The sequence below is a fragment of the Chlamydotis macqueenii genome, chromosome 19 (assembly GCF_036417535.1).
Source record: "Chlamydotis macqueenii isolate bChlMac1 chromosome 19, bChlMac1.mat, whole genome shotgun sequence".
In the NCBI taxonomy this organism is placed as follows: Eukaryota; Metazoa; Chordata; class Aves; order Otidiformes; family Otididae; genus Chlamydotis; species Chlamydotis macqueenii.
Window position 1 is genome coordinate 7,594,802 of NC_141574.1, and position 27,893 is coordinate 7,622,694.

At 51.9% G+C, this 27,893-nt stretch overlaps 1 protein-coding gene across 2 annotated transcripts; it reads left to right on the plus strand.

Moving 5' to 3' along the window:
* POR (cytochrome p450 oxidoreductase) lies at positions 1 to 27,846 on the plus strand. 2 transcript variants are annotated; one of them, XM_086762822.1, is made up of 16 exons: positions 1 to 135; positions 10,303 to 10,492; positions 17,761 to 17,809; positions 18,458 to 18,586; positions 19,222 to 19,371; positions 20,270 to 20,394; positions 21,166 to 21,255; positions 21,707 to 21,805; positions 22,450 to 22,566; positions 23,396 to 23,514; positions 24,703 to 24,884; positions 25,033 to 25,182; positions 25,405 to 25,672; positions 26,143 to 26,288; positions 26,555 to 26,640; positions 26,886 to 27,846. In XM_086762822.1, exons 2-16 carry the CDS (start codon positions 10,317 to 10,319, stop codon positions 27,028 to 27,030), a joined length of 2,031 nt encoding a protein of 676 aa, XP_086618948.1. In that variant the 5' UTR covers positions 1 to 135; positions 10,303 to 10,316; the 3' UTR covers positions 27,031 to 27,846. The 2 variants fall into 2 exon arrangements, with proteins under 2 accessions (XP_086618948.1, XP_086618949.1); XM_086762823.1 differs by lacking the exons at positions 1 to 135; positions 10,303 to 10,492 and adding an exon at positions 14,869 to 15,184.
* The last annotated feature ends 47 nt before the right edge of the window (positions 27,847 to 27,893 follow it).

Here is a 27,893-nt window from a genome sequence, read left to right on the forward strand (position 1 = left end):
GCTGGAGGAGTTCAACGGGGGCTGTACGACCAAAACTTGTCGCCTCTTGAGGGAGGCTTTCCCTGCTGCTCACTGCCCTTCGTGCTGGAGCTCACAGGCCCCATCAGCACTTGCTTGCAGAGCCGTTGGTGCAAGGTAACCTCTTCCTTTTGAGTGTTGCAAGTTGTGGAGCATTTGTGGGGGCAGTTGGGTTTGGGGAGGTCAGCTGGCAGCGAGACCTGACAAGCCGGAAGCTGGAAGCGATGGTTTCTTTACCCAGTTCACCCACAGCAAAAGTGGCCCGTGGAACTGTGTCTGGACTGAAATCTCATTTGATCTTTACTCTCTCCTCTGGCTGTTGTGACGCAGCCAAAATAACATGCTTGCACAGTCTTGAAGGACTAGGGAAAAGACTTCCCTGCTCAGGTCTGCGCTTCGGAGAAACTCTTCTGCAGGGCCTGTTGTGACAGGATAAGGAGTAATGGTTTTAAAATAGAAGGAGGCAGATTCAGACTGGACATAAGGAAAGAATTTTTTTTTTCACACTGAGGGTGGTGGAACACTGTCCCAGGTTGCCCAGAGAGGTGGTGGATGCCCCATCCCTGGAAACATTCCAGGCCAGGTTGGCCGGGGCTCTGAGCAACCTGATGTGGTTGGAGATGTCCCTGCTCCTTGCAGGGGGGGTTGGACTGGGTGGGCTTTAACGGTCCATTCCAACCCAAACCATTCCATGATTCTACGATTCTGCCATCTCCTCCCTGTCCCTTTCCTGGGACAGGGAGGAAAGCCACCCAGCAGTTACTTCTGCTGCCACTGAACTTTGCTCTGTTTCCTGATGTGAGCTCTCCTGCCTCTAAAAACACAATTCGTCAAACTTGCATAAGTTGCTTTCCCAATGTGATCATTTGATCCGAGTGGAGCGATTACTCTATACGTGCCATTGTTGTGAGTGAGTCATGAGCCTTGCGGTGAGAGGTGCACCGTGCCAAGATTGTTTATTTTATAGAGTTTGAAATTTCATAGATCAGAACTAATAATTACAGGCTGCTTGTAATCTCTTGCTGCTTCTCCCCAAGTAAACTTTCGAGTCTATTGCATGCTGCTGATCGCTGACAGAATGCAGAGAGAGCGGAAGAAGAGCGCTTGTATCTCCAGTGGCTTCTCTAGGGTCACAAGTCCAAAGAGTGGCTGAATTTGACCTACAGTGGCAGATTATTGTAGTATTCTTGCTTAATTATCAGCTGTTTCTGAGCCTCCAGTTATTCCTTTTCAAGGAATAAAGTAGAATTAGTGGATAATTTTCCTTTCCATTCTTCCTGTATGGAGTAGGCGATGGGGAGGTTTGGAGTTAAAGATGGGGCTGGATTTTTCTCCTTGGAAAATTTGGCCCTGGCAGTGCATGTGCAAGTCTGCTAGTGTGCACGTGCAAGGTTTAGTAACCGGCTTAGGGAGTTGGTAGGTCTTTGTGGCCCTGGCAGGAACGCTGGATGTTGCTGCATGGTTGCTTGTGAAATGCATCTGTTGACTTACTTTCACGGGTCATTGCTAGCATCTCTCAGTTCTAGCTAACTCCAAGCTTTGGAAGAGCAAGCTGATAAAATGCCTGTGAGGATTGTGCAAGCCCTGGTTGTGTAACAGGGCTGTACGCATAATGGCTGGAGGTGAGAGGAGCAGCTCGTGTTACGAAGGGAAGGAAAAATCCGATGTCAAGTATCTGCTGGTTACGTTGACCGACCGTACTGGAGCGGGAGTGTGGAGTTGGAGAGCTGCAGTTTTTGCAATGCGGTGTCAGCCTTTCAGCCTGTGACCCCTCTTAATCCCTACCTGACCTGTCTGTTGTCCCGTGGCCTCGTGTCCCTTTTCAGCATGGGGATATCCCCTTTGGGTGCAGGACTGATGTTCTGGGGCCTGCTGGTGCACGCGGTTGTGTGTGATTGCAGGGGACTGGGTAGCTGTTAGCGTTTCACAGATGTTCAAAGAATTTAAATACAGCTCAGAGTCCCTTACCGGTAGCAGGCAGGGAGGTTCATCGAGTGACCGCACACACTTCTAACAGGGCAGCCAGATGTGAAGCCTGGGTCTGGGAGCAGGAGGACAGCTCTCTTGCCAAGTTACCACGTGATGTAAGGATCCTCCTTGCCTTGCAGCTGTGTAGGAGACAGGCACATAATGTCTGGAAAGCTCTCACATCCTCAGAGTCACGCTACCTTATAAATACAAAATGTCCTGGTACTGTACAAACAGTGCTTGATTTTATTTAATAAATAAATCCCCAAACCATAGGAGGTCTTTACAGTTCTTAAACCTTTGCAGGATCTGTTTAACTTTGTACCTCTGATGCTCTTTCAGCTGTCAGTTTCAGAGGAAACCTCCCAAATGAAAACAGCGTTAGAGAGTTTTGCGTCCAGGCTTTTCCTGGTGGAAGAGGTCAAAGTCTGTGGCTACCAACCCTGTCTGTAGTGCTCCCCTCCCTGTAGTGGCTGCAGGCGAAATCACAGCTTCTCACAGGAACCCTGTGCAGGCAGGGAGTAAGCAAACAGCCAGTTTGGAGGATGCTGGTTTTCACTGAACTTCTACCTGTGGCAGCATGAGGTACAGCACTTGCAGAAGAGGCTGCTAAAAAACCCTACGTATTCCCCTCTTGATCTTAAAAAAACATCTTCAGCAGGACCTGAACCATGCAAAATGCATGCCTGAATGGGTTGCTCCTGAGATTTTGTAGCATAGCCCTCTGAGCAGTTGGTTTGACTGAGTAAGTGCCCGTGATAGTTTGCAAAAGCGTGGTCTAAAGGTCCTGCAATCTTGTCCCAGCTCTGCAATATCAGCGACGCTGAGACCCATATTCCACTTTCAAATGATGCCTGAGGCACGATGCACTCGTTTTGTCCCTCCCTGGGATGGGAGGCTGGGGAACAGTATTAGTTAGCAGGGGGTTCAGTTTACTTGCGGTTCTCAGGTTTTGTTTATCCTGTAATCCTGAACACTTGTTTTTCTACACCGGCTCCTGTTAATCTGCGTGAAGGAAAGTGTTCAGGTGCCTAAGCCGCTGACATGCCCCACATCCTTGTTTAAAAGCTGAGAGACAGGCTTTAGTCTGGTGAAAAGAAGTGTGCAAATGCAGTAATTCTGGGTTGTTTTCTTTTAAAGCAGCTTGGCAAGTTTGAATTCATTTTTGTGTTGGATAATGCTTTAAGTCCTGTGGTTCTGTGTACTGGGCTCGCTGCATAGCCCCACCTTGGTATTCCCATAGTGGGGAGTTGCTTTCTGCCTCAGAGAAACCGTTCCTCTTGCTGTTGTTCTCTGCCTTGCTTTTGCAGCTGCTCTGCTGTCCTTGAACAAGATCTATTGGCCAGAAAAAAAATGCAAGTGTGACAGTGAAAGCTCAAATATGCAGTATTTCAAGCTCCCAGACTAACTGATGCACGCTCTGCATCTGTCTCATGCTTAAAATAGGAGTTCTGCCAGCGTGTCAAGGTCTGACTAGAAGAGACCTTGCACAGCAAGAGTAATTTGTTCTATTTCACAAAAAAAACCCAGCTTTGGGTTGGGTGTGTGTTCCTTACCCCTGCTCGAGGTGCTGCTGCAGCCAAATCCTCTGTTTGGACTGGGGTTTCTGAGTTGCTGGAAGTGCCGAGATGCCCATGGAGAGTCGCTTTCCCGGTATTGTTTGAAAAAGACTCTGCTGCTTTCCACCCTTCTTTACTGAGCTGATGGTGGTTAATGGGAAGTTGTGGGATGTGCTGGGATTATTTTTTTTTTAAATACGTGGGAAGAAAGTGATATGGAAGTGCTAGGCATAGTGAGCCTTCATGTGTAGTGAAAGGCAGGCACTGGTGAAAGTCAGCTCTGGATCACCGCTCGCTCTCGCTGTGATGAGGGGAGCACGCCGTCTGCAGTGGCCACCCTGTTCCACAGCAACGTGGGTGCTCGATCCGAGGCTGATGGGGCGAGGAAGCTGTGGGGTTTCCCACCATGCCTTCTTTTCCTCAGTTGCAGCCTCCAGGAGCCCAGGAACTCGCCGGGAGGGTGAGCCCACCCAAAGCAGGGAGCCTGTGCGGACCAGACCAAGTACAGCAACGTCTCTGGCCACAGCAAAGGCCTCTGATGGAGGGGAAACACAATCTCTGCGCAGCAGAGCTGCAGAGAAAAGGCTGTTGAAGGCAACGTTAAATAACCTGGATCTGAGCGCCAACTTCAATGGGCTGCTTTTGTTTTGGAAAGGACCACTTTTCTTGCCAGGTCTCCTTTTACTAAAAAGGAAGGGAAAAAGAGCTAATTTGAGACTTGCTGAAGCCAGTAACTGGCAGAAGCTGATGTAAACAGAATTTCTTATTCTAATTGTTTGCTTTCATACCCAAAGAGGAATGAGAGAAGATCTGGTTTTGCCCCAAGGGTCTCCTGGCCTAATACACACACTAGCACACAGGAAATTCTTCCCTGCAGTGGGATTCAGAGGAGACCAGGCACAGGAGTCTGGGCAGAAATGCCATCTCCGCTACAGCCCTGCCCTTTCTGCTACTCCTGACCCTCCTCCTTCCTCATGGGCTCGAGTCCGCGGGGCTCCTCTTCCTGACACACATCCGTAACCCGCTCGCCTTGTGTCTTTAGTGGGTGAAAGAAGAAACCCCTTTACCAGTCACAAGACTGGATTCCTGTTTGTAAGCAAGTCTCTTCCTTCTCCATTGCCATCGCGTGTGAAGCTATGGGGTCTTGCCGCAGCTTCCTTACGTCTGTGCGAGCTCTCTAGAAGCTTTGTAGATGCCACGGGAATGGGGACCTACGAGAGGGCTGCTGAGCGGTTTTCTTTTTTTCCTCCTGGGTGTTTTAGTTGTTTTTCGTGTTAGTTTCTATTTATTCTGCCATTGATTCTAAAGCTTGGTCTGCAGGTCAGTGCTGTGCAAAGAGGAGTCTCCATTTGCTTTGGCTGCTTGTTTCCACGCTGTGTCTCCCCTCTGTCCTGAACCTGTCTTTTGGGGCTGGGCCATGATGCCAGTGGATCTCTGATCCACTGATAATAACTGATATCTAGTTTAAAACTGTGGTTTTTGGTTGGTTTTTTTTTTTTTTTTAAGATGACTTCTTCAAGTTGATCGTGTCCCTAATCTGTGTTGTGCCATGGTCCTGTGTAAAGATGGTCAGCACCAGCGAAAGGGCGATCCCTGGGGCAGGCCAGGTACGTGGTGCGGAGGGGAGTCTGGTCGTGGACACCCACCTACACCTAAGGAATTTGGCTTGGTCCTTCGTGGTCAGAAAGATGGCTGTGGCAGATCTCATGGTAATGCTGACACCTCCAGCTGCGCAGAGCTTCCAGCACTAGAAATCGTGACAGCTGTGTTTCCGCTTTGTTCACTAATGCAACGCGTGTGCTGAGTCAGTGACACAAGGGTCATCATCCTGTGGCTGCAGAGAGTAAGAGGAGTGCTCTACCAGGTTGACTCTGACAGCGCTGCCCCTTTGTCCCCTTTCCTGGGGTGGCTGTGTGGGGCTTTTACTGGGAGCCTGAACTGGAGAAAGCCAGTCTGAAAGAACCAGTAGCTTTTTGAGCGTGTGCTGGTTTTAGATGTGGTGCATGGATTCCTGCTTATAAGAAACCAGAAAGCAGTCCTTCGGTAAGCGTCCTTGCTGGAGGTGAACGGGGCGGCTAGTGTGGAGGGACTGGTGGGTGCTCCAGGGCTCGTGTTGGTGGCGAGATGTGTGGCGAGCTCCTTCCTGCAGGCATGGTTTGACTTCAAACCATCTGCTTGGTGTCCCTGCTAGCAGGTAGCTGAGACAGCCTGGACCTTGCTGCAGGCTGGAGAAGGCTCCGCTGCCTGTGCCTTGCCGAGCTCCCTTCGTATGATGCCTGGCACCGGTGTGAGGGTTGGGTGGACGGTGACTAACGGCATTACGTGCGTTGTCCTCCTTTGACTCGATCGTCGCAGGTTTTTGCGTGAACGTGTTGTGAAATAGAGCTTCTGCCTGCAGCTCCTGTTTTTATCTGCAGGTGTCCAAAGGGTGCTGCTGCCGCTTGGTTCCCATTGGGAAAACTGGCTGTCTCAGCGAGGCACCGGAGATGGATGGGGGTGCAGCCTCTGTACTGCTCTGTGCCGGGGCAGGCAGAGTCCATAGGGCACAGCAGGACTCGTGCCCGGTGCTGCTTGGGTGTGCTGGCATCGTGGGAAGCCCTCTCTGCTGTGTTGAGCTGAATTTGGGGGCTTCTTGGTGCTACAGGCTGTGGTCAGCTGGACCTGGGGATGGGGTTATCAGAGGTAGGAGCAGCGAACAGCCTGGGGCTGTGTTTGGTCAGCAGTCTTCCTTCTCCTTTCCTTCTCATGTGAGCAGGGAAAGGTCGTGACGTGCTTGTGATGGCACAGAGTTTGGTCATTCATTTTTGGAGCAAGAGTCACAGGCTGCAGTCCTGATCTGGGACCAGGAAGTAAAATTGTCCTGGGATACTTGAAACTCATCACAAGCATTATATAAATAAAAGGCTGCTTCAATTCAAAGAGCCTACCCAAATCTCCAACTTAGCTTCAGAGACAAGGCTCTGTGGTCACGAGGAGATACTACAATGTGGCTGGCAGAAAGGGAGACCTCCCAGACATGTTTCGTGACCTGTGCCTGCCAGTTGGAGTCAAGGGCTCCAGCACGCTTTTGGGAGCATCTGCTGCACCATCTCCTGCACCTATTTGCCAGCATGGAGATGTGCAGAGAGGGTCCCTGGTGATTTGAATGATTGCAAGCTGCCGTGTATCAAGCAAATCCCCAGGCTTGGAAGCTGCATTCAGAGGCTGAAAAGCTCTGCTAAAATACAGCATCGCTTGATTGCAGCCTTTCAAAATGTTGTGACTTTTCTGCATGTCGTAGATGCCTCGCATCTCGGCTGAGAGTGGTTGCTTTACACCAGACACTGTGTGTATAAACAAGGATGCAGGAACTGGAGCCAAACGGGATTAAAAAAAAAAGGGGGGGAAATGGAAGCCTATCTTACCTTGATTGAAGATATAATAAACATTGGGGATAAAATAACTACCTTTGAAACTGATGTCAGGGGAACTTCTGCATCATAAATTTATTTTATTTTCGGCTTTGAAAACCTGGTCTAATTCTATCAGGGTACTTCCAGAGACTGCAGGATTTCCAGGACAGCTAAATTCCAAGTAAGAGTCAGCTTTCTTTTCACTGAAAGCTAGAAAAGGACATGTATTTGAAAAGCAATTGCTGTGAACTTCTGGAAAATAACTGTTAGAGCCAACTAGGTAAGACTGAGATAAATTGAGAAATAATCTTCCTGTGCCAGGTAAAGTGAGTTAAATAAATAGTTCCTGAGTTATGACAGCCTGTTAAAAAAGGAAGTGTGAGGTCTAATTCCACATCCTTTGCCTTCTCTTGATACATCTAAGCAAACCTTTTTGAAAGGGTGGGGAGCAAAAAGAAAAACCTGTAGCTAAGATATAGGACTGGAATAACTAAACGTCCAGGACCAGATGGAACCCGTCATCAAAATTAAAGCAGTTCTTGTGTCTTTGGTGCATCACTGCGTTTCCTTCCAGGATTAGAGGTCAGTGTATAACCTTTATGCTATGGAGACTTGTGAATGAAGAGAGGGGACCAAACCAAGACTCTGCTCCATGCACCAGACCCATAAGCCTCCCAAAATGGTGCGCTTCCCTCTGGCTATGGGTGTGGGGAGTGAGTGGGTGGTCTAGCTGCAGCTGGAGGGTTCCCCTTTGAAGTGCTGGAGAGCTGCAGCGTGGTGAAGGCCAGGAGATAGTACAGCTTCCTCCCCTGTGTCTGTCCATGCTGCATTCCTGGGAGCTTCCTTCCCAAGGATGGGGAATCCTGGGAGAGCAGACCACCTCCAGAGGCGTGAAAAAGCAAAACCCCTCATCGCTGCTACTTGTCCCCTTTGCTCTGGGAGGCCAGAAGCTCCGCTGCTTTGGGCATGGGAATGAAATGCTGCTGGAGACATAGCCCTCACCTTGCTCATTAGATGAGGAACTTGTTCTCTCACCCCGTGTAAGGACAGCTGGCGGATATCCACATCTGAGCTCTCTGGAGCTGGGAGGGGAATTGCTGTGGGGCGAGGCATACGCAGCCTCTGTGCCTTCCACCCTGGGCTGGCTGCCGCTCACCGAAGATGTGTCTAGCTTGGAACTCTCCCCCACACGCAGTTTGTTACAAGGGATGCTGCTGTACTCTGTGCAAGGGCTTGGCTTCTGCGAGTGCTGGGTTTGGTGCTCGGAAGGGAAGGGGTGCAGCTCTGCCCAAAATCAGCTTAGCGTGGTCTCCAGCAGACATGTTTGGTTTTTTTTAAAAGGCTTCCTCTGAGCAAAGGTTTGTCACTGCGTTATGTGCCATGGGAAAGGACTTGTGAAGGCAATAAGCCACCGGCGTGTTTCCCCCTACTAGCGCCTTCCCTTGATGTCAGTTGCCGGACCCGCTCCTCACTGATTTACTGGAACCCAGCGCAGAGGAGGGGAGGGATGGGACCCTACTGGGAGGTGTGCATTGTTGGCAACAAAGCTCCAGTTGTGGAGGCTTTAACTTAACAGTTTAGTCTACAGTTGTACAGAAATAACAGCCGGCGCTTGCTTGGCTCTGAGATCCAGCGACGGAAAGCCTGTCTGCAAGGGAGGGAGGACATGGTGACCTGTCTGGTGGAGAAAAATGGGCGATTTCCTCGTCAGCAGTCGCATCACTAATATTTTTCTTCCACTCTCCCTGTTTAGTGTAATCTCTAGGAACCTAATGGGAAGCTTTGCAGTGATGTTTTAGTGCCGTTTGTGGTACAGCCACTTGCCAAGTTCTCCACTGAATTAGACTTCTCGTGGGGCTGAGAGCTAGTTGGGCTGCAAAAATAGCTGGGAGCCCACCTGTGATTGCTGCCAGGTGGCTGTGGACTTCTCCCCACACGCTGCAGGGCTGACTTCCGTAGCTGGTGGCCTGTGGCAGAGTACTTCATGTTCTCCGGAGCTGGACTTTTCCTTGGTGGGGTAACAACACGGGGTTCTTATTTGCTGAAGACCTTACCCAGTCCCCCTTGTTAGCCCTCCCTGAGCATCACCTTCCTTTTTCTTCCCAGCTCCTGAATGCATTAGTATAACCTTAAACTTCAGTCGGTTTTATTTCTCAGCCTGGACAAAGCTTGGAGTTTGCTGCATCTTTCAGCACCCCAGGAAAGCTCTCTGGGAGCTTTTCTCCAGCAGGCACGGGTGTGTAGAACAGGTTAACTCCCCTTGCAGCTCAGCCACAGGACCTGTCCTTTCTCTCCAGTGGCACCCCCATGGCTCTGAGTCACTGTTCTGTGTGCAAGTTCAAATGTCCATCGTCTCCTGGGTTGGCGGGATGCCCAAGTACAAGAAAAGTCACTTTGCCCTTACAAATCAAGTTTTGAGTTAATTATCTGTTTGCTTGGACAGAGTGTGTCCTTGTGCATTGGGAAGATAATCTTGTGATCAGACTAGGGTCAGAGGAGTTCAGAGCTTTGGCAGAGCAGTGGGAGGGAGCAACGAGTGGCTTTCCAGGTGAAGGACAGGGGCTGTAAAGCTGGTTGAGGACTGGAGGGCTGGGTGTTCATCCTTGTGCTACCATGGACTCTGGGTATGGCAATGGGCAAGTCACAGGTCACTTAAACTCTGCCTTGGCAAGTGGAAAGGAGTAATTCAAGGAGATGGAACTTAAACTGGGGAAGATAGTGGAGGGGAGTGGGAAACCAGAGGCCCAAAAAGAGGTGGATAGTAAATCCAATCTGCGTGTGGAGGTGTATTGTAAATCAGAAGGATTTATAACTTATAACGGCCTAATGTGGCGATGCTCACAGAAGTACTGTGCCACAGTCCTGTTCTGGGGTTTATAAGCACAGCAGTAGGTCTGGAGCATTGTATCACCTTGTGGAAAGGAGGGAGAAAGCCCAGATTTGTGGGGTGACTGGAAGAGTGGGGTCTTCCCCTACTAACACCTTGTGGGCTCAGTGATGTGTAAGGGCTTTAATAAAGGCTGGCCATGAGTCCCTGTTAAGTTTTACTGGGGTGTTAGTAGGAGCCAGGTTGGGCTCCCTGGCTGGAACGTGGGGCTGCTCTGATGGTGCTGGCAGAGAAATCACTTCTGCTGGATCAGCATGGACACAACGGGAAGGGAAAAGCTCAGTGGAACAGTGAGGTACTTTGGGATGCAGAAGAATTTCGCAGTATTGTGGTGCGAAGCCTCTCTCCAAAGAGTTGTTGGGCTACCTTGTGCTCCTAGGACTAAATCTGTAGTGGAAAAGCATGCTCTGAATGGCTCTTCTGGTCTTCTGTGGCACTGGGGGACTGCTGGTGTTAATTTGTTTTTCCTTCCTTACAGTGCCTCTGACCGTCATGGGGGATGCTGGCATGGAACCGAACATCTCCCCTCCCGACAGCACTGCACAAGATTCTTTCTTCAGCATGACGGATGTATTTCTCATCTCGCTCATCACTGGGCTTTTTACTTACTGGTTCTTCTTCCGCAAGAAAAAGGAGGAAGTCCCAGACCTCCCCAAGATGCAATCAGTGTAAGTAACAACTCTCAGGCAGCATGGAGTGAGTGTGGCTTTCCATCTTGCTTATGGTGGGTCCTTGGAGGCTGTGAGAGAAGCTCAGCTGGATCCTGAGAGGTCCCCAGGCGAGGGGACTTAATCCCAAAGTGCTTTTCTCTCCCTTCATGTTTCTTCTGAGCTGTCCGCCTCGGGATGCAGAAATCCTCATGGAAGAGCTGGGCTGCAGTTCTGCCTTACCCCACCGTGTGGCCCAAATCAGTAATTTGCCTTTCCTGAGCAAGGCAATAAAAGGCGAGGCAGAAAAGCCCCTGGCTGTACTTCAAAACTCTTAAAAATTGCTTTGGCTGTTCTCTGTGGTTTCTGATAAAAGTCATATTTGGATAATCTGGAGAAAGGTGGACTCGCTCTTAAGATTTCTGATAGGAAGGCTGCTTATCTACCCTTAGCTATGAAGAGAAGGAATAATCTTGGGGAGCCAGGAGATAGTTCCTGGGCATGAGCTGCTTGGCAGCTCTTGTGAAACTTGCTTGGCTTTGATGCCAGGTCACTGCGGCAGCGGGATACTGGGTTTGGAGAGGGAGAGATCTTTGTTCCGCTTTGCCTTCTGCAAAGGGTTTAGGGCCAGGGGTGAGGCGTGTTGGTGGAGATCTGCGTACATTTAATTCCTTGTCTCGGTCACATACCAAACTTCACATCGGTTTTCTGCTGGGCTTTTTGGCTCATTCCTTCTGTTTTATTCTGGAGCATTGGTAAGAGCAGTAAATAGAGGTTTGAAACCCACTGCAGCAGAGACCGTAGGAGCTGGTGCTGTGCAATACCTTTCCCTTCCGTCTCCCGAGATCTGTTCCCTGCGTGGGTGCGGTTTGCTCCAGAGGGAGAGCCAGCCTCAGCCTTAGCCCAGCTCTGTGCTTTCCAGTGTTAGGCCTTTGGAGAAGGTGACCGCACGACAAAGGCGGATCCTCTGGATTTGTAACGCTGGCTGCAAATTCACTGTGGGCCCCTCAGACCTGAGTGGTTTGTTGTGAAGCCGTGCCACGAGGAGGGGAAAAGCTCTGGCTGGCTGATTGCTGGCTGATTCAAGGTTTAACACAGACAGTTGCACTAGCAAGGCATCCCAAGTGAAGTGGATTTCTCCCTGTGACACTTAGCAGGTGCTGCTCTGGCAAAAAAAAAATACTTCTTAGTCCTTCATTTCGAAGTATTACAACCTGGTGTGGAAAGAAGCTGTGGCAGAACCTGTCTGTAAGCTGCTCAGGTGAGGATGTTTGGTGGTAAGCCAAGGTGTTTCAGCAGGGGATTGACAAAATTTTGATTGATAAAGCTAAATCAAACTCAGCAAGCAGTGGTGGGTCTGTTGTCACAGATCTGTATGTCTACCTTCTGCTTTCAGTTTTCAGGGCTCATCGTCCAGTGTTTGTGTTGTAATTCAGGTCATAATTGAAAAGGAGGAGATTTTGTCTCACTGCTTCTCCTTTGGTCAGACCGTGACTTTCTCTGGTGGCAGAGCCCTCTGCTTGAAGGCAAGCCTGGAATGCCAGGTCTGTCATGGAGTCCCTGGGTGATGGGAACAGTAGCACACAGCTTGAAGCAAACTCTCAGGCAGGCTGCACACACTGGTGTCACAGGATGGGAAGTACATTTTCTTGCTGGGAGGGTTTTAGAAGGAAGAAATGTCCCTGGCTGCGGTACCTTGTGCAGACAGGTGCATGTGAGGCTGCAACCTGGCTTTCTGTCCCTACTTGACCTTATCTTGGGAATTTGTTTTGTTGGATTTGCCAGATACTTTCCCTCTCACGCCCGCAAGAGAGGGCTGTGTGTACCAGTGCGTGTGGTTGCCTCTGGAGACTGTGACAAGCATGACTGTGTTGCAATGAGAGCAAAGCTGGCTGGCGAAACGGCACTATTGATCTGAAATTAGAACCTGACGTGGCACAGTTGGGCTCGGAAAGCTCCCGTGCTCATTGTCCTCGTGACTGTTTCCAGCCACCACCCATCACATGCAGCTCTTCTAGAGGCTGCCGTGACCTTGCAGAGAAGTCACGCTGCCGAGGGGCTTGCTAACCACTCCGGGTGTGTGTGACCACCTTGTCCTGCTGCAGAACCTCAGCACGTGGGCTTCCATCTGAGACTGGCTGGAGGTTTGGGCTTTGAGCTGACTTGCTAGTATTTTGCCCGTGTTTCTTCCGTGGGGTCTGTGCTGCCTTCTTGATCTGCGTGGGAGGTGCAATCGCTGCTTGCAAGAGTTGTGGAAGAGCAACACCTCCTGTCCCTGATAACCAGGGAGGAGTGGGTTGCTCCAGACCTTGTCTGACACAACTCATTTTGAACGTGACAGCCAGGCAGGTGAAAAGCACAAGAGGAGGCTTTAAAATAGTTTTTCCCGTACATTAAGCCTGACTCTGCCATTGCCTGCTGCAGCCCTGCTGTGGTCATTGTTCTGAGCAAGATGTTCTGAGGGCAGCATGGACCCGTAAGCCAAGGCTGTGGCCAGTGGCACATCCATCCTCTGGGACGGAGACAGCAACTTCCTGCAGCTTTTGCAGTGTTATTTTATGGGATGTTTGGAACCAGGAGGGAAATAAGTGGGGAAAACAAGCTTATTCAGCCTTGGATTTCCTTCCCTCCTGTCATCCTTGAGTCTGGGGTGGAGTTTCCTTTCTGATGAATGAGGGAATGGGCAAGATACGGGATCATGCTGTCAGCCGCTGCCCGTGGCTGGCTGGGCAGCCAGCTGGTCCGTGGGCAGGCCCGTCTGCAGGTAGGAAAGCTGGCCCAGACCTGAGAAGGCAGAGAGCCCTTGATGGGGCTGTCTTTGGCTGGTAGTGGAGAGCCTTGACCTTAAGAGGCGTTGCTTTTCTTCAGCGCATTCTCTGCAGCTCTGCCTTGACTTCTCAAGCTGTCCTGAGCTGCTTTATCTGCTGGTACTGGATGATGGTTTCTGTCATGTCACTTTGGTCCCCAACTTCAGCTTCAGCATTGGAAGACTGGAAGACGAAAGTGCTGATTAGCAATTCAGACGCATTGTGATGGCTGCTGCTTGAACGGGTGTGCTTGCAATGGGGGAGAGTGCAAGTAGAGTCTCCGACCAGAACACAGCATCCAGCACCTTGGTGCCCTTCTGGGGTTTTTGGGAGCTGCCGCTGAGCAGCACACCTCAGTCAAGCCACATCAGCTCAGTGGGGTCTCCAAAGGAAATAAATGCTGCTGCTGCAACTGCCCTTGATTGTGGAAGAACAGATGCACGATCAAAATACTCCGCTCTGTATGGCACTTGGGCTGGGTTTGCTCTGTGTGGTTCCACCAGCGCCACGTGGCCTGGGAATGGCTACGATTTGGCCCCAACAATGCCTCTCCGAGTTCAGCCGCAGCTCAGGCGCTTGCTGATGCCTCACCCTTACAGCCAAGCGGAGCTGCTCTCCTGCCCGAAGCCCCCAGAGAAGTGGCAGAGTCCAGCGTACGTGGAGGTTTCCCTCATACAAGACATCCTATACCTGTGTTGTGAAACACACGTGCATGGGGCAGGCCGAGATGCCGCTGGCTGATGATTGCTTGCACTTTGACCATTTTCAGCCTTAATTGAAACCACTGGAGCAGCCTTCCCCACGGCCTGCTCTGCAGATGTCGTTAGGGAGAACAGCTCTCAGTTGCCACGCAGCCATGGCCACTGTGCTTCCTGTGGTGGCATTGCTGGGGAATGCACTAATTTATTTTTATTCTTCGGCCGTGCCTCCTCTCTGTGTTTCTCAATCGCAGATTTCTTTCCCTTCTCTTGTCCCCGCGCCGGAGTTGTGCAGACTGTCGCCCTGGGAAGATGCAGGCGAGACATTGATTGGTACGCTGGGTGTCACCCCCTCCCTTCTCCCCGTCTTTAACATTGTTTGGGGCAGAAATTGGCTTATCTCTGTTCTGCAGCTATAGACACCCATTCCCTCTGCTTGTAGGGCTTCCTGTGGCAGGAATTGCTGCAGCTCCTTAGCCTGATTAGCCCTCTCTGCTGCCTGCGTGTGTGTTAGAGACAGACCATCTCTAATTTAATTTAATAGGATCCTGAAGAGAACAAACTCCTTTGAGCTGCCTCCGTAATGGCACTGCCATAGTTACCCGTAGCGTTGCTCACGCAGTGTCTGGAATCGTTTCATTCAGCTACAGCATTGACTTTTTTCTTTTTTTTTTTTTTTTTTTTTTTTTTTTAAAGAATATATATAAAAGCAGCTGTGATATAAACAGTTTCCAAGGTAACAAGGCTGGGGGAGGGTTTTGTGTCCCGTCCCCCTGCTCCAAGCGGATGGGAGAGGGACGAGTGCTGTGGAGGATCCTGGGAGGTTTCATTCTCCACTCCTAATTCCTTTCTGCCACTGCTGCCAGATGTTGCAGTTTCTCAGGACTGCGCGGATCCACTTGGTAACTTCCAAAGTCCCGCCATGAGGATCTGAGCGGACAGGACCACTCCTGCTATGACCCGTGCCGGGACCTTTTGCGCCAGCTCTCTTCTCCTTAACAAAAGGCTGACGCTTGGCTTTAATGCCCAGGAGGAGCAGAATGGAAAGGCCTGCGCGCGTGTTGCTCCAGAGCTAAGTTAGATCCGTCCCCCCCACACCTCCCCTCGCAGACAGACACGGCTGCCCTGCGACTCTTTGTCTGCCTCTTCCCTGCCCCGACCATGGGCTGCGCGTACTCGGCCCCGCGAGAAGAGGCGGCCATGGCGAGGTGAGTTAATCTGCCTGACGGGCAGGTGGGATCGCGCCGACTCGGAGGGTCGTTCCTGCCACCATCCCAAAGCTGGGCGGAGTGGGGTGTCTCTCCCTGCTGAGGCAGGAGAAGGAGGAGGAGAGGCTCTGCTTGGAGGCAGGCTGCTCCAGAGGAGACCCTGCTGTCGGCGCTTGGTTTCTCTGCTGTGTTCTTCTTTCTGGGTGTATGTGTGTTTTTGGGAGAAAAGCCTCAGACATGGGAGTTTTCTGAAGGAGAGGTGTTCAGCTCAGACAGAGGCTTTGGTATCCTTGCTGAGCTGTCGGTAACTTCCTGCCCCCTGCTTTTTTCCTCTTGAAATCAAAGTGACAGCAAGCCTTGGGAGTCGCTTGTGCTGTGGGCTCTCACCAAGGGTGGGCAATGTGTACAAGCTAAAGACTCACTCCAACAATGGAGTTAATCCCCTTTCCTCCACCCATCACTTCTAACTCTCTTTAGTGGCTGCCCTGAGCTATCTAAGCTGTAAGAGCAGTTGCTGCTGAAAACACACTTTCTTTTCTAAGTTTTCCTGACTGAGTGGTGAAAATGAGTGTCCGTTCAGTCTCCAGCATCTGTACGTTTTTGCAGCTCGGATTTTCAAGCCACCCTGATGAAGCAATTTCAGGGAGTTGTGTGGCCTTTTTTTCAAAAGCCAGACTCACTCACTATTTCTTCTGTGTCTGAGCCACAGACTGTTCACCACACCGCTTCAGTGCAAAGTTGCCTCCTTTGAAAGCAGACGAACTCCGTGTGCTGCACCCTTGTATTTTCAAAAAGGAGCTTGCTGAAAGTATCTAAAACTTTTTTTCCCTCCTTTAAAAGCATTTTGTTTAGCAGTTGACCCAACAGCTATTTTAATTGGATCTCATTTGCAGAGGGCAGTAAACCGAAGAGGTTCACCACGGAGCCAAAAGCTAAGTGAGAGCTGAGCCTTGTGAGCAGGCTGGGGGGCAGCTCTCTGGAGCCCCCATCCTGGCGGCAGCACGGACAGGGTTTTGAGGCTGTGCTCCCAAAGATGCTTGTGATATTCCTGGGATTAATGACAACATGGGGAGACTGTTAACTGCTGAGAGCACAAAGTGATTGCCACGAAGCAGTGCTCTCCTGGGAGCACAACTGCCATAGGTAGATTTTTTTTTTTTTGAGTAGGGCTCATTTGTCTTCAGTGCATGCTGTATGGGACCGTGTCGGTGCTCGGAGCTGTCAGGACTGGTTCCAGAGGTCTTTGATACCTTTGGGTAGAAAGGGTTTCTTGAAGGCATTCAAGGCATTCTCTGAACGTCCCCCACCCCGCCGCTCTGTGTGTGTGTGCTCTGCAAATGTCTCTGCACATCCGCAGAGATCCCTCCCCCTGGGCTGCAGAGTTTAGGAAACTCTTAGCGAGCTCTGCACATTCTCATATGGGCCGGAGCCAAAACAGTTTGTTTTTTGCCTGGAGGCTTCTCTCTTCCCACAGGAGACCCAGCCTTGCATTCTTCCATTGTGAAAAAAGAAACGGGAACGGGTCCCACGTTCCTCCTCCCTGCTACCGAAGCTGCAGTGGGGAAGACGGCAAGTGAGCTCCTGGCGCTTGTCCTCCTGCCTTGAAGACCCTAGCACCCAATCTGGCTGTAGCTAGAGCCACCTCTGCTTCTGGGGCTCCCAGGGTCCCCAGGGCTGGGTTGCTTTCACCCTGTGACACTGAAAGCCCGTGGGTGTGCTTAGCATAGCAAAGCTCTTCTGGCTCTCTGCCTCATAGGGTAGCCGCAGCGGTGTGAGCCTCTGCCTCAACGTTTCTGATGCTGCTGTGGTTTGTCCCTCTTCTGAGCGAGAGAAAGTCGCCTCCATGCAATAATGCAAATGCTCTCAGTGCTGGAGATCTGCGCTGGGGACGAAAACCCCAGCGTGGGAGTGAGTCCTGCGGGACCATGATGGGCAGCGGTCGCCTTGCTGGAGGCTCTGTGGGTCTGATCAGCTGCGTCTGTCTGCTCCGCAGGGCTTTCCAGCTCTGGGATTCATGTCTGGCATGCTGTTTTGAGGTCAGAACAGCTGGTTTTTAGTCTTGTCTGACTTCAAGCTTGGGGAATCTGCCCCAGGGGCATGGTTCAGGACCGATTCCCTGACTGTCCGTTGTGGCGGGAGAAGCAGGGAGCTCTCTGTTCCCCTCTTTCCCACTGCAGTTTGGGATGAGGTGTATCTGGAGACCTACTCTTGCATCGTAGATCTGCAAGAGCCTTGTAACCTGCTCAGGTGTGAAACCTCTGAATGGTTGATAAAGATTTCCTGACACCCAGAGCTGAGCGCCTGGGGAGGATTTACTGATGGAGATAAGGCAGGGGTTGGCTTTTCCCCTCTGAGAGTCCCTGGTCCGTGGCTGTGTGCCGAGGAAAAGCCTTGCAGCTGAGCGATGTCCCGGTCCCAGGGATGCCCAGTAAGAGTGGTTGATGGGGAATCTCACCACTTTGGGTAGCCTTCCTGAGATCTGGTATGGTTTGAGGGCTGCTTTTTCCCCACTTGCTTATTCCTTATCTTAAAGAATGAACATGCCCATCTGAATTAATGTTCCTCCTGTCTTTCAGAGCAGCTCCAGTGAGAGACAGCAGCTTCATTGAGAAGATGAAGAAGACGGTAAGCTGCTTGCTCTGGCTGTGCGGGGTGCTGGGAAGGTGGGGGAGCTTGTGTGCTTCCCAGTTTCCTCTGAAGACTGTCTAGCTATCAGCAGGGGGGACTGGTTTGGATGCAGACATATCTGCTGCAGAGACATGTGTCTGTTGTACTCAGAACTGGCAGCTTTTTACTCTGTGCTGGACTGGACACAAGAGGAAGCAGAGGAAGAAGCAAAGGCTGGATATATTTTCCATTTTACTTCAAAATAATTGGCTTGCGGCAGAGCAGGAGCTCCGGTGCTTAGGCAGTTTCCCAAAGCTTAGGCAAGTCTGCTTTCTCGTCCAGGGAGTTCCCTGTGCCTGGGAGTCATGCTGCAGCCCGGAGGCTGAGAATGAAACTTGAGAGTTTATTCTTTGCTTTGGGTTTTAGCCTGACCTGAGTCACCCCTCTGGGATGGACAAGACATGTTCTTATGAACAGCTTAGCCTTGAGTGTTCTGCTGCAAGCCCAGTGTGGAGTCCCAGACAACAGCAGACTCCCAGTTGCCTTTAGGTTGCAGTCCAGAGTTCCTGATTTCGGGCGTTTCCTTTGTCTCTGACAAGATGTGCTTCCTCTGTCCGTTTACAAGTCAGTGATCACCACTTAACAGGGATTTCTTTTTCTCTCCAGGGGCGAAATATAGTGGTTTTCTATGGATCCCAGACGGGTACAGCAGAGGAGTTTGCCAATCGCCTCTCCAAAGATGCTCATCGCTATGGCCTCCGGGGCATGGCAGCGGATCCAGAGGAGTATGACTTGGTAATTTAGCCATGAACAGCCAAGGGATAGGTAACATCCTTTTAGTGTCCACCTAAAAAAACCCAGAAAGAGCCTGCCCGAGGGACAGTTGCCCTTTTAGTAGTGTCGTTTAGGGGAGGAAAGGAAATGTAATTGGCCTGAGAGATGCAGAGGTGTGCTTGATCCTTCCCATCCTACAGATTTGGGGTGAACTCTGCAACGTAACTGAAAGAGGAAGGTAGCCTGGAATGTTTGGGAGTTCAGAGTCATCAGTTGGCAGCATGAAAACTTGCTCCGTATTCCTTGTGTAGTTAGCATTAAACCCATACTGTTACAGTCTTGTACAGAGGCATTGACATTGTGTTGCTCTCCAGGATGAACAATGGTCTTCATCCCTTAAAGCCTCGTATGGAAAATCTCATTGCTTTTCTGCTGGGGTAGAAGTACTGACTGACTTGCAGTCCAGTGAGGGTGGTTAGCTTTTTGCCCTCTGATGTTTTCTGTGGGTTTGGCCTTTTCCAACCCCTTTTGTAATCAGCTGTTTGACATTATGTGGTGCCGCTCCGCACAGCAGCGGTAACTGCACTGTAGGAACAGGCTTGCCCAGTAACCACGTTGCGGAATCCTTGAGGGTTTTTTCTTTCCTTTGGTTGTAGTCGGATCTGAGTCGTCTCTCTGAGATTGACAAGTCCTTAGCTGTGTTCTGCATGGCCACTTACGGCGAGGGTGATCCCACAGATAATGCCCAAGACTTCTACGACTGGCTGCAGGAGGCTGACGCTGACTTGTCGGGTCTCCGATTTGCGGTGAGTGGCCCAATTCCAGTTTATGCTACATTTGGGCAGGAAAGTCAAAAGCCCTCCGCTGTGCCTGCACGTGACTTGGGTAAAGGCACAACATGATGTCTGTGCCCTGTACGCCTGTGTTGGATGCGGTCCCTATTGTCTTCCTCTCCAAGCTTTGTGGACTCTTGCAAATGTATAACTGGGTGCTTTAAATGCAGATGTCAGAGTGCTCTCTCCACTCCCTAAATCACAAGGGTTTGCTGGTAACGTCTTGCCACAAACAGCCCAGCAGGCATTGAATACAAGGTCTGTAAATGAGTTACAGGCTGCTGCTGTTGTTCAGAAGCTAATTGAGCAGCCCTGGGCCAGATCTTCTCCCGCAGATTAAATCACTTGGAGGAGTGTGTAACTCTTTTTTTCCTGTGCTGAGCTGAGTAATTGGCTGAGGTACAGCCACCTCACCTAAACCCCAGCCAAATTCCTTAGGCAGCATAATAATTGCAAATGAGGAGAAAATCCACTGCTGGAGATGTTAAGCTGCTCTGTATAAAGCGGTGAGCAAACATTTACTGAGCAGTTTATGGGAGGCAAGAGACAGCAGTTGGTCTCCGGGCAGTCCAAGCTTTTACTGGTCCGTCGAGGAGATGACGCAGGCAGCTCTTGTACTTTCGTTCTCTTGACATGCCTGAGGCCTGGCTCCAGGGAGGTGGTGGTGCCTACTGACCAGGCACTCTCCAGTGGTAGGTTCTTACTCAGAAGGTCCACGAGTAGCTCATGGGGAGCTGAGAGAGGTCTTGCTGTCTGTCTTCCATCCTTTTTCTTCAATATCCTTTGCTGAGCACTACTGACCAGAGGATGCTGGTTGAATGGGAAAAATCCAGCCCTCACTTCTCCATGCTTAGTCAGCATTCCCTTCCAGGTCTTTGGACTGGGGAACAAGACTTATGAGCACTTCAATGCCATGGGAAAGTACGTGGACAAGAGACTGGAGGAGCTTGGAGCCCAACGCATCTTTGAACTTGGGCTAGGAGATGACGATGGCAAGTGAGTAGCGTGGCTTGAGAGGCTGGTGAGAGCCGGCTAAAACATTGCAGAAAGGATCTTGGCAAGGAGTTGGCTCTGCTGCTAAAACAGAAGCAAACTCCACAGGGCCAGTTATAGGAGCTGACAGGTCCCTCTTCTCTCTCCCACAAGCAGATCCCTATATTGCTAACCCAGCCTGCATGGATAAGCTCACCCGTCCCTGTGGAGGAGACAAACTCTGTCTTCTTGTGAACTGTTTGTTTTATGGTGGAATGCAGTAATTTTCCAATTCAGATTATTTGGTTTTTTAGACTCTTTATGCGCACCTGGGCACCATATGAATAGCAGGTTAACCTGGGAAATTACATCAACCTGTGGCCTCTAAGGGCTACAAGATCTGATGAGAGGGATGTGCTGTGTGTAGGAGGCTCTGAGCCCAGAAAAATAAGCATTGCCATGGCGGAATCTGCATCTTAAGAAGGTGACCTGGTGCCAAGAGCCAGCAAAGGGGAGCTGAGTTGGTTAAAGACAGAGTCTGAATAACAAACCCTTCCTTGGCAGATCCAGTGAAGTCAGGGGTGGGTGGTGTAGCAGCCCTCCTACCTACTGCTCTGAAGAGCTCTCCTGGTGATCTTTGGGCATGTGGAGGTACCAAAACTGCCGGGGTCCAAGGGAAATGCCTTTTCCCATGGTGGAGGAGGAAGTCCATAGGAATCTCGCATGGCTTCTCTGGGAATGCCCTTTTGCTCTCTCTTGGGAAGGGTTATTGAATCTCTCTTTTGCCTTGGCCAGCCTGGAAGAAGACTTCATCACCTGGAGAGAACAGTTCTGGCCAGCGGTGTGTGAGCACTTTGGAGTGGAGGCTACAGGAGAAGAGTCCAGGTGGGTATGGGGGCAAGTTCTTCCGGGTGCCAGAGAGATCAGCCACCTTTGGCTCATGGCTGTGCTGTCAGCCCTGAGCTGTCGTCCCCTTTCCTGTGTGCTTCCTCCCCTTCCAGACTTCAGAGGGCACATGTGAAGCAGAGCAGTGAGTAGGGCTGTTTGCTCTGAGTCTGTCCTGGTGTGAGCTTGAACCCAGCTCTGGGTTTCTGTTCTGAATGGGTGGTGGGTTTCATTCCTCTGTGGATGACTTTGCTGGGTTGTGATACTCCCAGTGAAGCTGATGTTTCCTCTTGGTTTGGGGTTTCTTTGTGGCCTGACTGCTTCCTAATGTCTGAAGAGAGATGAAGGGGTGGAAGTGGCGTTTGCTTGAACTGCAGCGAATCCAGATGATGGTCCCAACCACACCCTGTGACTTCCAGTTTGACTTTTTTCCTCTCTTTCTCTCCTCCAGCATCCGCCAGTATGAGCTGGTGGTGCACACAGATATGAACATGAACAAAGTCTACACCGGAGAGATGGGTCGTCTCAAGAGCTACGAGAACCAGAAGCCGTAAGTGCTAGACCACCCTGAGCGTGGGCCAGGCTTCGGCTAATGGGTCCTTGATGTTTCTAACATCACGTGCTCTGTGGGCAGTGTCATTTCTGCAATGCAGCCATGTAGCAGGTCTCTGCCCAAGAGAAACGGGCTCAGATCTCCACTTGGACTCTTGGGGTTAATGAATCATTAGTGTTTGAGAAGGTGGCAGTGTTCACGTGCGCTGTTTGGCTGGTACATCTGCAGCAGCTGTCTGGAGGTCCGTCAGAGCCTTTCCTCGCCAAGCGTAGCTAGTGTGTGATGGTTGCTTGCAGTTTTGCTTTGGGGAGATCAGCTGTATAAATGATTTCCAACCCGAAGTATCTCTGAGATGTGACATTCCCTCCAGTCTGCTTTTGTATCACTTGTTCTTAATGAGGAACAGGCTGTTGACTGCTGGGCTGTGCTAAGAAGGAAAAAATCAGTTTTCTCTGCCAGTGCGGGTAGTAGCAGGATCACAGTTTGGTTTGTGCTGTGGTGTGCTTTAAAACATGAGCCAGGACAACCCTGTGCACAAATCATGGGAGCCTGCTATGGAGGTAGAAGGAACGTGCTTGGATACAGAGAGCACTGTGAACCTGCAGGAGAGTAACCCGGAGGGTCCTTGTCTTTCCTTCCAGACCATTTGATGCCAAGAACCCTTTCCTGGCCCAGGTCACAGAGAATCGCAAGCTGAACGAGGGTGGAGAACGACACCTTATGCACCTGGAGCTGGATATCTCTAATTCCAAAATCAGGTAGTTTCCCATGGAACACCACTCCTTTATTTTGGTGGGAGCGGTCTGCATCAGGAGCAAAGAACAAGGATATGGCGCTGGCCTCATCCAGCACTTCGGAAGGAGACCTTGTTGTCATAATTAATGAACGCTGCCCCTCTGGGCTTCCGTGCCACGTATCAGGTACCCCATGTCAGGACTTTCTCTCAGCTCTTGTGCTGTGCCTGGCTGTGCCACCTGGCTGCTCTGGTTCCCTCCAGAGCTGACTGCATGTACCTGTCCTACCTGAGCAGTCCCAGCTGCAAGAATTCTCTAGGAGTCATTCAAAAAATGAGAGGGCAGATGAGCTATGAGAGAGGGGAGAGCTGGGAATGGCTTATGCCTGGGTTTGCCTGGCTTTGGTGTACAAGCACAGGGGGAATAAAGCCCTGTTCTTAGAAACCCTCTTGCTGGCTTAAATTGCTTTGTGTGTTCTTGTGAGAAAGCTGTAAATCCAGGTGTCTTAACAAAATACTGCAAGGGTTTTGAACAGCTTTGCATCTTGCCTGTCAGGGAGCTGGCCTGTCCTTGCTGGAAGTCTGGCCTTGTTGAAGGCTCTGGCGAAATTGCTCTTACCTTGGAGATCCCCTGGAAAAGACCTGGTTTTAAAGCTGTTATTCCTACCATAGTCCTGACTGCTGGCTCTTCAGGCTCCCTGATCCTGCAGGTGCTGTGTAGCAGCTCAGATCTCAGTGTTGTCCTACTGCCCCTTGCGCCAGCCCGCCCGTCTTCTAGCTGAGCAGCTCAGGCTTGGGGTGGATGAGAAGCTGGTGCTGGCGCTTCATGTGCTCTCTTCCTGCTTTCGTGCCAGGTACGAATCTGGGGACCACGTGGCGGTGTACCCAGCCAATGACTCCTCTCTGGTGAATCAGATTGGTGAGATCCTGGGCACGGATCTGGACACAATCATGTCCCTCAACAATTTGGATGGTGAGTACAGGTCACCCCTGAGCATCAGCAGTTCTCTTTCAGCTATAGCCTCTGTCCTTCCCACCAGCACAGGAGCCAGATGACCTTCGGGTCCCATAGGGCACCTCCAGTCAAACAGAGACATCCTGTGGCCGCTCCAAATGTGATGCCACTTTAGCAGCAGTGGCACAGAGCCCGCTTGCTGAGAGCCAGCTGAAGTGGGTCAGTTGTGAAATGTACTTGCTGTGCCCACAACAAATTATGTAACAGCACACTCCTAATCACAGAGCATCAGCCTGCCAGAGCATCCCTCTGCCACAGCAGCCCCAGAGCTCAGCGGAGGCCTTCGTGTCTGAGATGCTGTTATTCAGTCCTTGGAGGAGGCACAGGCTTGGGAACTGAACTGCCAGGAGGGAGCACTTGTGCTGATACAAAGAGCCGCTCTTGGGCAGCGTTCCCAGCAGAGCTGGCCTCTGGCAGGAGGGAGGTGGCAGCTGCTGCCCATCTTACTCCTGAAGCAGTGCAGCCTGACCTGAGGCATCAGAGGTGCTGGCCCAGAAGCCTGAGAGAGCTCCTGATTTCAAGAGAGCAAGTGGCTTTAATGCAGTGCTGGAGCCTGTGGCCCCCTATGCGGTGTCCCAGGTTGTCCGGCCTCACACCATCATTCCTCTCCTTACGGACCTCTTAATTTGCTGAACTGAATGGCTCCGGCCTCGACTGCTGGCGCTTACCTTTCCCCAGGGGCTCTGAGCACAACTATCTGTGGCTGAAGGAGACTAAGGATGCTCTTGAGGCCAGATCTGAAGGAGGTGTAAGGGTGTGAGGCCAAATTAGCCATGCAGAACACCTCTTCTGCTTGGTTTGGGACTTTGCTGGTGCCTCTCTGCATGGATGTCTTGGGGCACTGGAAGCACGGGGTTTGTTGTTTTTTTTTTTTTTGCTGATGAGCTGTCAGGCAGCATCTGTGAAACACAAAGTGGGCTACTGGGGGATGTGGCTGCCTGGAGAGGGCAGCTGCCCTGTGCTGGAGCTGCTTCAGTGAGATCTGGGCTTTGGCCAATGGGCTGATTCAGCCCTAGAGCTGCTCTCTCCTCCCTGAAGCCAGTTCCTCTGCTCTGTCTCCAGCTGCATGTAGCTCCTAGCATGAAATCTCTAACATAACAGCATGCGGTTGCTGATTTTTTTTTTTTTTCTGTCTCTCTTCTCCAGAGGAATCCAATAAGAAACATCCCTTCCCCTGCCCCACGTCCTACCGTACAGCCCTGACTTACTACCTGGACATCACAAACCCGCCTCGCACCAATGTCCTCTATGAGCTGGCCCAGTACGCCACGGACGCTGGCGAGCAGGACCGCCTCCGCAAAATGGCATCGTCTGCTGCTGAGGGAAAGGTGGGAGCTGTGGCCTTCCCAGCAAAGCTGCTGGCTTGAACTGGGTGCTGGGGCATCCCAGAAAGGGATCCAGGACTGTTGGGCAGCTGAGGGAGTGTTTGCCAGCTGCAGAGGGAAGTAGTCAACCATGTGCCCTCCTTGCCCACAGGCTCTCTACCTCAGCTGGGTGGTGGAGGCCCGGAGGAACATCCTGGCCATCCTGCAGGACATGCCCTCGCTGCGCCCCCCCATCGACCACTTGTGTGAGCTCCTGCCCCGCCTGCAGGCCCGCTACTACTCCATCGCCTCCTCCTCCAAGGTGAGCGTGCTTCCAGCAGGGACTGAGCCGTCCTGCAACAAGTTGGGCACAAGACTGAAGTCCAGTATGGACTGTGCTTGGAGGCTTTATCTGCCAGGGGAGAAGTAGCTGTCCCAACATTAACATTAGGTTAAACTTCTCCCCATCCCTGAGCACGAAGGACTGAGTTGTGGGGTTGCTGGGGCTCCCCCTCTGCCTGGCGCTGACATCCCTTCCCTGCAGGTTCACCCCAACTCCATCCACATCTGTGCTGTGACGGTGGAGTACGAGACCAAGACGGGACGCGTGAACAAAGGGGTGGCCACTAACTGGCTCAAGAACAAGGTTCCCGATGAGAACAGGAGCAACTCCCTGGTGCCCATGTACGTCAGGAAGTCGCAGTTTCGCCTGCCCTTCAAACCCAGCACGCCCGTCATCATGATTGGACCAGGGACTGGCATAGCCCCCTTCGTTGGCTTCATCCAGGAGCGGGCCTGGCTGAAGGAGCAAGGTGAGTACCCAGGAACTTCCCTGGGAACTGGAGCTGCTGCAGGATGATGCTCTGCGAAGCCGGTTGATGCCTCCAAGGTGCATCTTGTGCTGCTCACGTCACTGGTGGATCTAGCAAAAAACCAGAGGTGGCAAAGCAGGGTGAACAGCGGCAAAGTGTTTTCGTCCAGCATGAGGATGCTTTGTCCTCCTCTGTGGGCTGCAGAGGATGTTGGGGGGGCAGATAGACCTGAGCCTGTTCTGACTTCTGCCACCACGTCTCTCAATAATGCCAGTCAAGTCAGTTAGGCTCACTACTAAAGCATATGGGTACTTGTGGGAATCGTTCTTGATCTTCCCCTTGCAAACAGCAGCAGTGACACAGCTCTGTGTCCCCTGGGTTAGCAGGACAAGAGGAAATGGGGAGGGCAGGGTTTGGAGGGTTGGGGGCTGCAGGGGACCAGCTGATGGTGCTGTGTGTGTGCTCTGCAGGCAAAGAGGTGGGTGAGACGGTGCTTTACTACGGCTGCCGCCACGAGCGTGAGGACTACCTGTACCGCAAGGAGCTGGCCCGCTTCCACCAGGAGGGAGTCCTCACCCAGCTCAACGTCGCCTTCTCAAGGGACCAGGCCGAGAAGGTACTGCTCTAGTCCCCTAGCTCCTTGCTCTCGTTGCCCAGCATCACTCTGAGCTGTGTCGGTGGAGGAAGAAAAGGCCCCGAGAGCTGGAGGCTCCCAGCCTGGAGCCTTGCTGCTAGAGAAGGCCCGCGGCAGACACAGGAGCACCCAGCTCCTCTGCTGTCTTGTGGAGCCACGAGCGTGGGCTTGGCTTCCCCTCCCTCGCCGTGGGCTGTGGCGTGGGGGCTCTGCCCCTCTCACTTCACCCCCACCTTGTTTCCTGCCAGGTTTACGTTCAGCACTTACTAAAGAAGAACAAGGAAAACGTCTGGAAGCTCCTTAATGAGGGGAACGCTCATATCTACGTGTGCGGGTATGTCCCGTGGCAGGGAAGGGACTTTGGGAAAACATTCCTATTGGGAAAACGAGCGTGACTCAGTTTTACCCACTTGTGTGTTGCAAGCCCTGGCAGGGTTACGCTGTGCTTGTTCTGGGGGAGGGTGAGGGGCCAGGCAGATGGGCTGGGGTGGGCGAACGTCTGTGTTGGGGTGTTCAGAGCTGATCAGGCTCTGCTACGTTACTCACTCATGGACTCGCTCGTGGTCCCTTTGTTTCCAGTGACGCTCGCAACATGGCCCGGGACGTGCAGAACACCTTCTACGAGATCGTGGCCGAGTTTGGGAACATGAGCCAGCCCCAGGCTGTGGACTATGTAAAGAAACTGATGACGAAGGGCCGGTACTCTTTGGATGTGTGGAGCTAAGAGCGGGGCTGGCGGGACCGGGGAGAGAACGGGTCCCCCGGCGTGGGCCCGTGGGAGGTGGAAAGTGCCTGCTCGCCCACTGCTGTGGGTGACAGCGTCGTCCCCAGCCCACAGCTACCCCAGTGTCACTCCCAACCCCTCCTGGGCCACAGCAGCCCTCGGCGGGGGGAGACTGTGTGCCCTGGGGGGTGGAAGGGGTTGAGAGGGGCAGGGGGGTAGCTCAGGCTGTGTTATCCAGGAGCCATGGTACCCTGGGGAGAGCATCTCATGGCACCGGTTTTTGCCTTGCGGTCAGGGACACAGCTGCCGTGGGGCAGAAGGGACAGATTGTGCTGGGGGAGCTCTGGGGTCCTTCCCCAAACACGAGGTGTTGCCTTATCCCCCGGGGCTGGAGACCACCTTGGCCTGCCCCAGGCAGCCTGGGGGCGGCAGAGGGGCGGAGGAGCCGGCATCCCCCCTGCGCTCTGGGCACAGAGCTGCCCCACGCCACCAGGACCGTGCAGGCACCCCGCTCCTTTGCCCTGCTGCCCGCCTTTGCTCCAGCACGCAGTGGGGAGGAGACGCCTCCTCTCCCCTCTGGAAGGGACCGGGTTGTGAGGGGGTCTCAGTCCGCAGGGGCCCTGCTCGCTCCCTGGGGTCCTGCAGCTGGCAGCTCCCCTGTGCCCAGCCGCTCCTTCATGCTGTGTATGGTCATTTTTTTAAATACTGTTTTTATTTTAACATCTTTGTGATTTTAATCATGGGGAAAAAAAAAAAACCTTTCAGGCTGTCCAATGATTGTAAATTATTTAAATACATTTGCCCTTGGAATAAAAATATTGTTTCTGTAATTTGCTTCCTGCCCTCCCTCTGCTCAGGAAGAG